Source organism: Plecotus auritus (genome assembly GCF_963455305.1).
Source record: "Plecotus auritus genome assembly, chromosome: 6".
Lineage (NCBI taxonomy): Eukaryota > Metazoa > Chordata > Mammalia > Chiroptera > Vespertilionidae > Plecotus > Plecotus auritus.
In genome coordinates, this window is record NC_137773.1 from 101,500,760 (window position 1) to 101,514,956 (window position 14,197).

Below are 14,197 nucleotides of genomic sequence, written 5' to 3' on the forward strand. Positions count from 1 at the left end.
ACCACAGGGAGCAGGCCTAAGCTGTCAGTAGAACATCCCCTGAGGGCTCCCAGATTGGAGAGGGTGCAGGTCAGGCTGAGGGAGACCCCCTCATGCACCAATGTCGTGCACTGGGCCCCTAGTCTTGTATAATATATATTAATCCCTTTTCAATTTTAGTGTCTGCAAATACCTTCTTGGTCTGCCATCTGTTAGCTTTGACTATGATGGCTTTCGAACTTTTTATGTAGCTAAATCTATCCTTTCTCCCCTTACACTCAGTGCTTTTGGGGGAAGGTTCCAAATGTAACTAACTTTTAAGGACAATTTAGAGTGAATAACATTTTGAAGCTATGCTTAGAATAAGATCAATATACTGAAATTATTTTCTCTATCTTGGGCTTCAGAAAACACCAATCTTACTTTTGCCCCTACTCATCACTACCTAATTCCGGGGTTTCTTTTTCCTTTTTTTCACGACTGAATGGGTTAAGAAAGGAAATCAAGTCACTTGAAGTAATTTTGGTTCTCCTAGTTTTTTTCTAAATATAGCTTTAAAATGCAACACTCCACCCTGGCCGGTGTGGCTCGGTTGGACCATTGGCCTGTGAACCATGGGTTTGATTCCCTGTTGGGGTGCATATGAGAGGAAACTGATCAATGTATCTCTCTCACATCAATGTTTCTCTCTCCCTCTTCTTTCCTCCTCCTCTAAAATCATTAAAATGCAACACTCCCTTAATAAACTTTATGGTGGGAAAGAAATGGACAGATGACTGAGAGAGGCTAGGAATTCCATTTCACCCTTCACCTCACATAGTATGTGGTTTGAAAAATGCACAAAACTAGAAACCTAATCAGGTGATTTGACCAAGAAGTTAGATTTTGTTCACTACAAATATATATGAAGCACTACGTGCTACAAATGATTCTTTACTAGATTATAGAGAAATACAGAAAGTTAACACGATCCTTGCCCAAGGAGGCTCAGGGATGGTACAGATACACTGGCACACAACAGGGCCACAGAAGATTGAAGAGAATTTAAAAATGTAATTTGAACATTATGGAGAGCAGCCAGGAAATTCCAGAAAATTCTCTTGTGCTGTCATGACCACAATAAAGAGCATTACAAGGCTGAGTAGAGCCCATTAAACATGTAAGAGTCTTGATCTTTTTGAATGTATAATCTAGGTAATAAAGCTTGTGCCAGGTGAGAAGACAGAATCTCAGGAGAAGTTCTGAGTCAGGTTCCTGGGGTTTGTGCCATCACAGGCAAGAATTTTCAAAAAATGCCCACTTCAAACTGATTATCACGAAGACAAAGATAGGTGAAAGGTGGTATTAAAACTGCCAATTATAAATGTACTAGAGGCCCGGTGCACGGATTCGTGCACTGGTGGGGTCCCTCAGCCTGGCCTGCAGGGATCAGGCTGAAACCAGCTCTCCGACATCCCCTGAAGGGTCCTGGATGTGAGAGAGTGGTTCTTGGGTGACGCACCCTGGAATCGGGCTCCCTCCTCTTTGTGTCTGGGGTGCGGGTGAAGTAGATTTGGGGCCGACAGTGACTCAGCAGCAACCTAACCCACAGCTGATTCCGTGAGGACTCGGGCTCCCTCCTCTACTGGTCGGAGCATCTGCCCCCTGGTGGTCATTGCGCGTCATAGCTATTAGGTGAATGGTCAAATGGTAGGATGGCCACTTAGGCTTTTATATATACAGATGAAAAGGCAAGAAAAGCCAGCCTGGGTACTTCCTAGAGTTAATACAAGGAAATAGTAAGTCCCACACCGGGAATTAGGAAGACATTCTTGTCTTCTGATGACCTGGCCACAAACTAACTTTTCCCACTCCTTTCTAGATAAAAACCAAAAGCCTCCTCCCCCTGCCTTTAGTTGTAGTGTTTAAACAAGAAGCCTGTCTTTTGTGCCTGTCACCACGATGTTCTGTGAGGGGCGGTCAGTATTTTTCTGAAAAAAAGCTTTAGCTTCTAAGAGTTATTAGCAACATTAATAAGATTCAAATTTCTCTGGAAATAAGCTAATGGCTTTAAGCTTAACTTGGTTATGCAAAATGGTGAAAAATAAAGCCAGCACTTAGGAAATACATAAATTAGTTCGTTTCTTGTCTTTACATATAGTTACTAGGTATTGTTTTAAAATATATATTTTTTATTGATTTCAGAGAGGAAGGGAGAGGGAGATAGAAACATTATTGATAGGCTGCTTCCTGCACATCCCCTATTGGGGATCAAGTCCGCAACTTGGGCATGTGCCCTGACTGGGAATCGAACTGTGACTTCCTGGTTCATAGGTTGATGCTCAATCACTGAGCTACATCAGCCGGGCAATAGGTAAAGTACTTTAGATATGTCCTAGCCAGTGTGGTTCAGTGGATAGTGTCAACCTGTGGACTGAAGGGTCCAGGGTTCGATTCCGGGCAAGGGCACGTACCAGTTGCAAGTTCAATCCCTGGCCCTGGTCAGGGTGTGTGCACGAGGCAACCAATTGGTATATCTCTCTCACATCAATGTTTTTTTCTCTCTCTGTCTCTCCCCTTCCTTTCCATTCTCTCTAAAAACCAAAGGGAAAATATCCTCAGGGGTGAGGATTAACAACAAATACCTTAGACACTGTTGTCTTACTGTGGCCTTTATTGCCGATGAATGGCTTAGTGTTGTTCCCCTTGGTAAACTTCTCCTTGTGGTGTGTTTGGTTTCTGTGGCCCAGGACACACAGACCCCTCTCTCCACGATGCACTTGGACACTTCACCACATGCACACCGGACACAGCAAACGCACAGGCGCCCTCAGATTCAGATAATTTATTTTACTGAATTTAGAATCAAGTTCAACTAAGCATTGCAACAGGTAACAAGATTCAAAGGTCAGAAAAATCTAGTTAAATCACAAGGAAGCAAGCTCACACAAGTCTGTGGGCCATTGGTGGACTTTTAGTATGATTCTCAACACCAATTAATGTGCAAGTGTGGCCAGGTGAGGTTACTATAACTGGAAAGTGACACACCACAAGAATCCCCCAGAGAGAATTATTCTTATCCCAAATGGAAAACGTTATTTAAACAGAACACATTTATGCTCCCTTATTCTTTTTGTAATTCCTAACTGTAAAAATAACCTAATAACAGAATAAAGATTTCTCGTTGGTTGGTCACGTCATTTATTATAGAAAGGGAAAATCAGTATCAGAAAACAGAAAACACTGAAATAGAAATAACCAAATAATTTAATTGTAGGTAGTTCTTCTGAATTGCACATTACCCCACAAAATCCTAAAGCTGACTTTTTTTTTTAAAGCTTGGAAAGCACATTTGCCTTTTTGAGTTTCTTGCTAAGTGAGATGCACGCTTCTTATAAGGAAAACTACTCTACGTAAGGCCTGAGTTTAAAATTTGAGTATCTGTTAATCTAGAGCTTTCCAACCTGAGTGCACAGGTGTGGACAACAGGTGGTGAACAAGTGATCTCGGCCTCCAAGGTGGCCAGGCTGAGCCATCAGCAGCCTCTTCGGTTTACCCCCAGGTTGGGGGGTGCGGCCTAAAGGCAGGAGTATGGGTGAAATGTGCAAAAACCACTGGTATAAACAGTATGTTCATACTTTTACTGTGATTTCCTTAAGTGGACTGTAAAATCTTGAGAACAGCCTCTGGGGTCTTCACAGGAGCAGCACACAGTATGACCACAGGAGCAGCACACAGTATGACACAGGAGCAGCACACAATATGACCACAGGAGCAGCACACAGTATGACAGTGGAACAGAGTGTTATTGCAGTGGCTGCTGCCAAGACTGAACACAGAATGTCTTCCTTTGGCAAGGCTTCTAGCAAGTACCCACCAGTCTAACTTCATTTGCTTTTAATGACAAGTATTCTGAGCTTACAGCCTTCTTGGCTGGCTCTAAGTGACATTAATTCTTCCCCTGAATTAAGTTCCCCACCACTTGCCTCTCACAGCAACCCATCCCTGCACCACCAAGAAAGCACCTGGCTGTCTTCTCCCCTGTGGTATAAGGTGGTGAGAAACGATGTGAGATCTTGTGATTGCAGATATTTCAACACAGCACAGTGAGCCCTCCTGAATAGCACTTTTTAAATGGGCAGGGGGAGGGAGGAGAGAGACATGATTCCTGGTTTATTAGAAAAATGATCATGAAAATAATTTAGAGGAAAGGTTAAGAAATGAAAGTCTGGTGCATAAACAAATATTTTTAAATTGAAGTTTGGTCACTTGTCTTGCCCATCGTTTTTGTGCCCAGGAATGGTAACCCCTAAATTAAGGGGAATTCTGTGTGTCTTCCCTTGAATGTGACTACTCATGCAGGGACAGTAAAGGGACAGTCAGTAAATATTTTAGGCTCGATAGGCCAGAGTCTCTGTTGCATATTCTTAACTTTTGTCTCTAACTTCCCTTTAAAAATTGAATCACAGTCTCAGCTCAAGGGTCTTCCAGATTTTCCCCGTGGGCAACAAGCTCTCTGTTCAGGGAGCTCTCTGGCAGGGAGCATGGGCACTGAGCTGTGCCAAGTCTAAGGCTGTCTGGGGAATTTCTTTCAGTGAGTGAGGTGGCTCCTTGCAGAGGGATCCTGAGGCCGGTACAGAGCAGGGCTCCAGGGTTTGTCCCTGCACTGCTCCCTGAACAGTAGAGCAGGACCACGGGCCTCCTTTACTCAAACAGTGGCTATTTATGGAAGGAAGTTGTAATTCAGGCCTATTAAACCTGTGCCTTGATTGTAAAGGCAAAATCACGTATGCTAGGCATTTAAAATTCTTTATTCTGCAGTTCTGGGCCTTACTATTTCAAATGGTTGGTGGAGAAAAGCTCCAGTGTAAACTTACTTCTTCTTCACCACTAATGCCACCCCCAGTCTAAGAGCAAACCCAACCAAGAAATCGAGGAGACACAGGCCAGCTCATTCTACCTCCACAAGCTTGCTTGTGGCTGGGTTCCGATAAGAACAGGGTTTACCAGGGACCAAGGATTCAGTATCTGGAGACCAGCATTTCTAACCTGGCTCCTTCTGCGGGAAAATTATCTCCATCCTCTCTGAAATAAGATCCTCTCCACATTAGTTGCTGTAACACCACATAGTTCCTCCCACCTTCTGAATATCTGAGAAGCAAATACAGTGGAACCTCGGTTCTTAAACTTAATTCGTCCCGTAAGGCTGTTCAAGAAGCGATTTGTTTGAAAACCAAATCATTTTTTCTCAGTAGAAATAATGTAAATGGAATTAATCTGTTCCAGACCCCCAAATGATTCAATTTAAAAAACCCTTCTTATATACAGTATATGCCTAATGTAGTTTAATGTATTAATAAGTATTAATAAACACTTTTTTTAATTTGTCGAACTACCCCCTCCTAGCCATAAAGGAATCACTTTCAGGACTCGTCCAGGGTGTCTTTCAGGTCAGCATGCAGCATCTTTGCTTGTTCATACATCACTGCCTCCCAAATGCTGTCACTGGCTAACTGCTTTCCTTTTATCCAAATCAAGGACAGCTACTCTACCTCTTTAATCATCTGTGATCATTGTTTCTTTCACACCCTTAGCAACATTAGCACTCTTGATGGCCTCTTTATGTTTTAAAATTGTGCTAATCATTGATTTTGCCAGCAACAAAAGCATTCTCTCCTTTGTTGCCTGAGATAATGCTTTTTGCCACACTGAGGTATCAGCATGAAAGGGTTGTCAGGTGGAAGTTTGGTTCAACAACAGAGACATTCTGTGAACAACCTGATCGACAACCAAATTGTTGAAGATGGAAGATGTTCAAGAAACGAGGTTTGACTGTATTCTACCAATAATTTTTTCCTTGTTAGGACATTCATTTTGAGGAACATAAGAGAATCTGCATTTCTTTCACAAGTCTTAATATTTTAAAATCATCAATATACAGTATGCCATGATTTTAAGTAATTAATAAACAAGATAAAAATCCCACTCAGAATCTCAATTCTTTCTCTAATCAGTGATTATTTTTTAAAGCAGCTGATAGTTGTCAAAATATACATCTGGTACCAACTAGACAGATTTACAGTAACTCTTCTGGGGTTAAACAGCAGGCGTGTGCGCGCACACACACACACACACACACACACACACACACACACACACTTCAACTAAAAAATCTAAGCATTCCCAATGGTTCCAAACTCAACGAATACGTAAAAAAAACAACACTGATCTCACATACGCCAATCCAGTTGTCTTTTTTAGATTTCTATTTAAAATATCAGACTTGTTTTCTTCAAAATGTGGATTTATAGTGGCATTGCCAATGCAACCTTAACCCCAACAGTAATAAAGAGAACTTATCAAGCTAAGTATGGGGTCTTCAGAATAAAACTGCAGAGACTATGTTTAATTAAGGGGGGGAATACCAACTTAAGTTGGAAAAATGTGAGCACAATTAAACAAGCAAAGATGCACTATTAAGAAATGCTGGTGTGTTGCCGAAACCGGTTTGGCTCAGTGGATAGAGCGTCGGCCTGTGGACTGAAGGGTCCCAGGTTCGATTCCGGTCAAGGGCACGTACCTTGGTTGCGGGCACATCCCCAGTAAGAGGTGTGCAGGAGGCAGCTGATTGATGTTTCTCTCTCATCGATGTTTCTAACTCTCTATCCCTCTCCCTTCCTCTCTGTAAAAAATCAATAAAATATAATTAAAAAAAAAAAAAGAAAGAAATGCTGGTGTGCCCAGCTGGTGTGGCTCAGTAGTTGAATGCCGACCGATGAACCAGGAGGTCATAGTTCGATCCAGGTGAGGGCACATGCCCAGGTTGCAGGCAAGACCCTCAGTAGGGAAAGTGTAGGAGGCAGCCAATCAATGCTTCTCTCTCATCATTGATGTTTCTATCTCTTTCTCCCTCTCCCTTCCTCCCTGAATAAAAAAAAAAAAAATACACACACACACACACACACACACACACACACACACACACTGAGTGGCCAGATTATTATGATCTCTGAATGCATAATAATCTGGCCACTCAGTGTATATCCTATATAATAAAAGGCTAATATGCAAATTGTCCCCTTGACCAGGAGTTCGATCAGCAGGCAGGCCGGCCAACCGCCTATGTCCCCTCCCCTGGCCAGGCTGGCTGGACCCCACCCATGCATGAATTCATGCACCGGGCCTCTAATATATATATATGTATATACATACACACACACACACACACACACACACACACACACACACACACACATATATATATAAAAATACTGGCATACCTGTCAGTTGGCACCAGCTCAAGTTCTAGTAACATCAAAACCAGTGAAACTACAAATTTTCTAACTCTTTCAAAGCCCTGGTATTCTAAGGCCACTGGAAAATGGGATAAAGAAAGTAATTACCTATGGTCAGGAAAAGATAATAGTAATGGAGATTTTTCTAAATAAAATAAAATGAAACAGTAAATTTTGGAGTGTTTCTAAAAGAGCACAGTATTCCTCATTCTCTTTCCTTAGCATTTTGCGTGCACACACACACTGTTCTTAGTAATTATTTCACATTTTTCAGGTCTCTTCACTATCAATTTTAAAAATAGTTACCTCCTAGTAACTAGTTTTCTCCATTTTGGATATTATATTTCTCTATTTTAGGTTTTGATTTTTTGAACCTGCAAAGAAAACATAGTGACAGACCTAAACAATAAATAAAAACTAAACATCATCCTCTTTAGGTTAGAGCTTTCAATATAGAGGGAAAAGCATTTTAATTTCATTCAGTAGGTTTTGGGTTCTGTAAAAGTCTCACTCTTCAGTCCCATCTTCACCATAGAAAACACCCTTGCCATTTCCCTCCACTATCAAAGTGCATCTGTTTAAAATTAAAAATACCTTAAAAACCAAAAATTTCCATAATTTTTGGCAGATGTCATATATAGCAAATATGAAGTGATTTTCCCTTTTCCCTACTCCTCAATTTAAAGATGTGTACAAAACAGGGCCAAATGCAATTTTCCAGGACAGCAGAGTTTACAGACAAAGGATTTTGTTTTTGTTTCAAGGACCAAAAAGGGAAGGGAAAAATAAAACAAAGATAAGGAGAAGAAACCCTGAGGCAAAAATGGCTTTTCCTTTAGAAGGTCTTCCTGGGCACTCTAACTCCTGTTCCTGTTCACAAGGTTCCCACAATTTTCTGGGCCTGAAGGCCCTCCTCCAGCCAGAGGGTGGCGGCTGCCCCACTGCGCAGCATCCGCCTGTGAATGCGTCGGAGCCGCAGCAGGTAGAGGAGGATGGAGAGCAGGACCACCAGGAAGCAGCCGGAGAACAGGTAGTGGTTGTAGACAAAGGAGAAGCCCCGCCAGTGAGCGTGACTGGCCCGGAAGGCCTCCTGCTGGATATCTCTGCCCACATGGAAACAAAAGCCATCAACCATGAGAGGTCACAGAGGACTAATCGGGCAATAATGTGACTAACAGCGCACAGGACATGGGTTAGAGGGGCATGGGTCAGGACACAGCTCTGCAGACAAACACTAACCTTGAGACTCAGTTTCCTTACCTCTGAAATGTAAGATAATATGGCCTAATAGAGGGCACTTGCAAGTATTAATGAGATAACATGTGAAAGTGTACTCATCATCATAATTTGGTTATAACAAAAATCAGAGACATTTAGAAATGTGAGGGTTTCACTATACACGGAAGGCAATGTGGAGTCAAACCATGTTTCTGATCAGTAATACCCACTACTCACAACTTTTGCAGTTAGCCCTGCTACAAGTATTGCTTGCAGATGCTCAAGGAAATGAAGGGGGCGGGTGGGGGAACTGAAAAAGCTAAGACCTCATTTATCAGTGAACCAGGGATCTTCTGTGGGGGTCGACTGAGAGCCTGGTCTGTGAACCTGAATGGGGAAAAGCACACATCTTTCTTTACCCATCTCCAACTAATGTAGTGTCCACTGGACAGGAAGTAGCCAGCAAACTACTGTAGTAGCAGCAGGACCTGTGATTTGTTCCTAGTGAAACTCACAGGTCTCTAGTTCACACTGTGGTGCTCTGCAGATGCCTTAAAATACGACACTAGGACACTACACTGAAATTACAGAAGGTACCATTTCTGTTGCCAGACCTTGTAATCTTATGTTAATAAAGAACACAGATTACTATATTATAAACTTATTTTCTATAATATTTTGATAAATATATTTCAACACAATGGTTTCCTCTGTAACCTATATATTAATGTTATGCACTAAAAACATTATTTTGAGAAGGGCTCCAAGGCCATAAATGTTAAGAACCCTAGAACTGACCCTTTTGTGCAGAGGTTGGGGAGCTGACACTTGAGAATAATCAAACCCTGTGCTGCATATGAAGGGATGGGGAGGGGCAAGGGAAAAAGGATTGGGGGTGAGGGCGGAGCAAAGTCAAACTCATTGAGTATGCAATTCTGCCCACGGTCAGTGCTAACAAGAGTGTCCAGACATTCACAAACCACAGCTGCCATGATGATCGCAAACGAGAAAAGCATCTTGTGTTTGATTCTTGCTCCCAATTCACATCCATACCTTAAGGGCAAAAAGCGGGTCCTGTAGAGGATTGCTCCAAGGGTCCACTGCACCTCCTTGTCATAAACTTGCAAGGCTGTCTTTAGGGTTTTATAGTTGACAGGAAAGGAGAAGCCTCTGTGAAACACCTCGAACATCCAGGCAGATTTGAAGCACTGGTACCTGCCAACACCAAGCACACACAGAAGTGGAACTGACTCACTTGTCAAAATAAACTGTACACAGACAGTCTTCCCCTTTGGGACCAACGTGGCTGTGACGGCTTCACAAGGCCAGTGCTCCGCGCAGCCACACCAGTCGCTTGCATTTCAAGGTGACTGACGTGGTCTATGCACTCCTTGTCCCACAACACGAAACAATTTACCTGGCAAATCAACCAGCTCATGAAACCTGGCTCAGGAGAATTTAGTACATTGGGTGACGCAATTTTTCCTCTGGCATTCCAGATCTTATTTGTTAAATAAATGTTGAGCAAGTTCCAACTTCTTAGACCTCATTTTCTTTATTATAAAATGAAAAGAGAAGAGGGTCATTTTCTCTGTTATTCTATGATTCTAACTATTTATCAGAGGTTTACTTTTTGCAAAGCAGTGGGCTAAGCAAGTTATTAAGAGACTAGTGGCCCGGTGCACGAATTTGTGCACATTGAAAGGAAATTAATTAGAAGGTGGCTGGTGGGGCGAGACTGGGTGAGATGGGCCAGACACACCCTTGAGCCAACCTCCCACGGTCCCTCCCTAGCCAGCTGCACCTGGGGTGGCACCACGGCTCGAAGGGTGTCTATGGAGTGAGCAGGGTCCCTTCTGCAGGTAGGGTCCTTCAGCCTGGCCTGCAGGCATCGGGCTGAAAATGGCTCTCTGACATCCCCCAAGGGGTCCCAGAGTGCGAGAGAGCACTCTGCCAAGTTGCTGTCATACAGGTTGCGGAACACAAACACAAGTGTGCAGTAAACCAGATTTGGGGCCAACAGTACCCCAGTAACAACAACCCATGGCCAAAGGTGAAATCATGTGGCCACGCGAGGAGTCGGGCTCCCTCCTCTCTGGTTCTGGGGTGCATCACCCTAGAACCGCCACTGCCAAGTCACCGCAGCTCCGCAGCTCCCGTGTTGAGCGTCTGCCCCCTGGTGGTCAGTGAGTGTCATACCTACTGGCCAGTCGGCTGGTCACTTAGCCTGTTATATATATAGTATAGATAATAACAAGTAATAAGATAGTCAGTGTACTTAAATAACTTATAATGAAAAGATTTTTTTAAAGCCAACTATCAACAAAGCAGAAATGGTAAACACCACTAGATAGACATAATGAGCGCTCTGGAGACCCAGAGGGAAGAAGGGAGTCTGGCTGAAAGGAAGACTCAAAAGGGACAGCGCCCACCCTGACTGATGTCTGGGCAGGATTTCAATAGCCAAGGATGAAGAGGGGAATCCAGGTGGAAAGTGCAGCAAAAGTGAGCAAAAATACATTTGGAGCAATATATGTTTAGGCACAAGTAATTATCATCATGTTTGAAAGGAAGCCAGGACAGAAGAGGAGAAACAGTGCTTGACAAAGATAGACAGGTGGCTGGGCCGGGGTGCAGTGAGCTAGGGGCCCTACTAAATGTGCTGTTTCTAAAAACCCTCTGGGCTTGGTCGTCCATGACTTACTTTAGCCTGTGGAGGTCAGCGTGAGAGGCATACAGTCCTCGGTCAAAGCGTTCTCGTAAGATTGACCACTTTGTTGCACAATAATCCTAAAAGAAATTTTACCCAAAATAAATCATTAGTAAGGGTTTATTAAAAATTTATTTCATTGAAAAAGGGTTTACCAAGTTCTTATTCATAACAAGCGTATCCTTCCAATTAGAACAGAAGCCTCACTTATATGTGTGTACCAAGAAGACAAGGCACACAGACACACAGTAATACTATTGATTAGCAGAGTGCTTGTTCCTGGTCTTAAAATTCTTCCAAAGTTACTGTTAAAGAGACAGTCTCTCCCAGGAGATTCTGGGAACACAAAAATTATTACAAAAGGACTGCATCTTTCAGAGAAGGGAAAGAGGTGCCACCTTTCCCTGAAGCTATTTGTAATCACATTAATAGCTTACATGTATTTAGCACTGTGTAAGTACCTTTTCTGGATGTAAATCTTAAAATGACTCCTCAACATGGCTACTATTCTAATCTCTATTTGAAGGATGAAGAAACTGAAGCTCAGAGAAGCTGAGCAACTTGCAACAGGGTGCACAGAGAACAGCACTCAGCCTGCAGTGAGAGGGTAAGGACAGGCATCTCAGGCACAGGAACCACCTTGATAAAGATGAAACAGGAGGTAGCACTCGTGAGGGAAACAAACAGCTGTCTGCTACGATCACAGTATAAAGAGCTCGGTGGGGAGATGACGCTACAGGGTGGGAATGACATGCTAAGGGATCCGAAATGTATCCTGGAAGGAAAGGAAGCTGCTGGTTTTAACAGGGCAGGTGACGGCACTATGGTGTTTTTTAAAAAAATATATATATTATTGATATTTTACAGAGAGGAAGGGAGAGGGATAGAGAGTTAGAAACATTGATGAGAGAGAAACATCGATCAGCTGCCTCCTGCACACTCCCCACTGGGGTGTGCCCACAACCAAGGTACATGCCCTTGACTGGAATCGAACCTGGGACCCTTCAGTCCGCAGGCCGACACTCTATCCACTGAGCCAAACCAGCCAGAGCTGGCACTGTGTTTTAACAGAACACTCTGGGAGTGGCTGGAAGATGAATGATGAAGACCAGATGTAAGAAGGCCAACTGGGAGGCTCCCGCAATAGTGCAGGTGACTGACAGAGGCCGGGACAAGGACAATAGGACAGAACGCAGGGAGGGCTCTGAGAAATATCTAGGACATCAAGTAACATGCTTGATTATACAGGGGTGTCCAGCGAGGGACGAACAAATGACGGGGAGTCTATAACTCCTGGGTTTTCTGGGAGGGGACTAGATGGTTAGTGATGCCATCAACTGAGACCATAACAGGGACAGAGTGGGGAGAAAATGGTGGATGTATTTGGAGTCGTGACATCTAGCAGGCACGGGGTGAGGGTCAGGACTGCAGCCACTTCTTGAGAGATAGCAGCAAATCATGAGCATGGATGAGACCATCCAAGAACTTGAGGGTCAGAAGGCCAAGAGTGCATGTCTGGGGTCACCAAGGTTTAAGGGTGTGAAGGGGGAACCCATGAAAGAGCCTAAGAAACTGTCAGAAAGGCAGGGAGAACAAGAGAACAGAAGTAGGAAGGCTGCATGGAGTACTGTCAGATGATAATTCCACTATGACACACCAGTGTGAAGGGATGTAATCTGGGAGCCACTGGGAGCAGACTAGTTCATGGAGTGGGGGCAGAAGTGAGTTTCTTGCTCCTGCTGTGACTATTTCTCTCACCCAATTCCCAATGACATCCTCCACCTTTCCCTTCTCTCAACCTGGGCCTGGGCCTCCAATCGTAAAGGGAGGACATGACCTGCTACTGTCTACACCAGTCTCTCAAAGCACACAGAAAATGCTTTCCTTGAAGGTTACCTTTGCAGCTTTAGTAAACGCAACCGCATTGTAGTCTCCTCCCATTCGTAACACATCTTCAGTGCAATAGTAGAATTCAGAAAAGCCATAGAACTCGCTGTTCTGGAAGTGGATGGGGGGCTGGTAGACGCCATTGAGGGAAGTCTGTGTCTCATTTGTTTTGTTCATGAAAGGCTGGAGAGTCTCTCGGCACAGGTCAAAGTCTCCCGTTCCTCGCAGGTACATGGTCTGCCCATTTTGCTGGATTTCATCTTTAATGTCTAGGGGTAAGCAGGGATCCAGGTATGGAGTGTCAGGAGCTAGACCAGTCTGCTTCCCCAGGAGCCTACAGAACAAAGAAAAACTTTATCATGAGACCGACAGAAAACTGTGTTCTGAAGAAGAGGCTTGGGGCCAGTGCCTCTCAAAATGTGTTCTGTGGAACACAGGGTTCCAGGATCATTAGGTGAGGGGAAGACACACCTGAGCCCCACCTGGAGATTATGAGACACGCTTCTGTATGGCAGACACCTTCACAGAGTCCAGTGAAACACCTACCTGGTCAATGCTTTCCATTTTCTGCACACAGCCTGGAGTCCCCACCCCTGAGTGCTTGTGGTCCGTAAGCTCCGCCCACTCCTATGTTCACGGCTGTTTTGTGCCCATCAACTGTGTTGTTCACAGCCCCATTTCTGCCACTAGCATTTGTGATTTTTTATTATATAAAGATGAAATATGACTGAAAAAAGGTAACAAGTGAAAATGTATCCTGTGAAAACTAGCTTAGATGTCTTAGAAAAATATGATATAGGCAAGTTGCCAGAAAACTGCTGTCAAATTAGGTGTTAGCAAGATTTAAGAATAATTTAGGGAAAGGAGAAAAAAATCTAGATTTGGTATCAAATTCTTCAAAAATGTCTTTAAGTTCCTGGTATTCTTTAAAGAAAGTCAAAATGATATCGAGCTGAGTGAGGGTAGTGCACAACACCTGAGAAATGACGGATGTAGCCTTAAAACAACACTTCACTCCAGAGCAAAAGATTGGCAAATAAACACGTATGCTAAAACAAAATGCCTGAGGTTTGATTCTATTTTTATGATTCTCTGTTTTAACTGATTTTTAAAAAATTAATCAACTACT

General features: G+C 43.4%; 1 protein-coding gene across 3 annotated transcripts in view; it reads right to left on the reverse strand.

The window, feature by feature from the left end:
- Window positions 1-7,212: 7,212 nt before the first annotated feature.
- ENTPD4 (ectonucleoside triphosphate diphosphohydrolase 4) overlaps window positions 7,213-14,197 on the reverse strand; it is a 33,793-nt gene continuing 26,808 nt past the window's right edge. The window contains exons 10-13 of one of the 3 annotated variants that reach the window (XM_080671667.1): window positions 13,078-13,402; window positions 11,176-11,261; window positions 9,525-9,686; window positions 7,213-8,356 (exon numbers count right to left, since the gene is read on the reverse strand). In XM_080671667.1, the coding sequence (XP_080527793.1) occupies window positions 8,128-8,356; window positions 9,525-9,686; window positions 11,176-11,261; window positions 13,078-13,402 (802 nt within the window). In that variant the 3' untranslated portion in view covers window positions 7,213-8,127. The remainder of the gene's footprint in view (window positions 8,357-9,524; window positions 9,687-11,175; window positions 11,262-13,077; window positions 13,403-14,197) is intronic. The other 2 variants (XM_080671666.1, XM_080671668.1) reach the window with 2 other exon arrangements.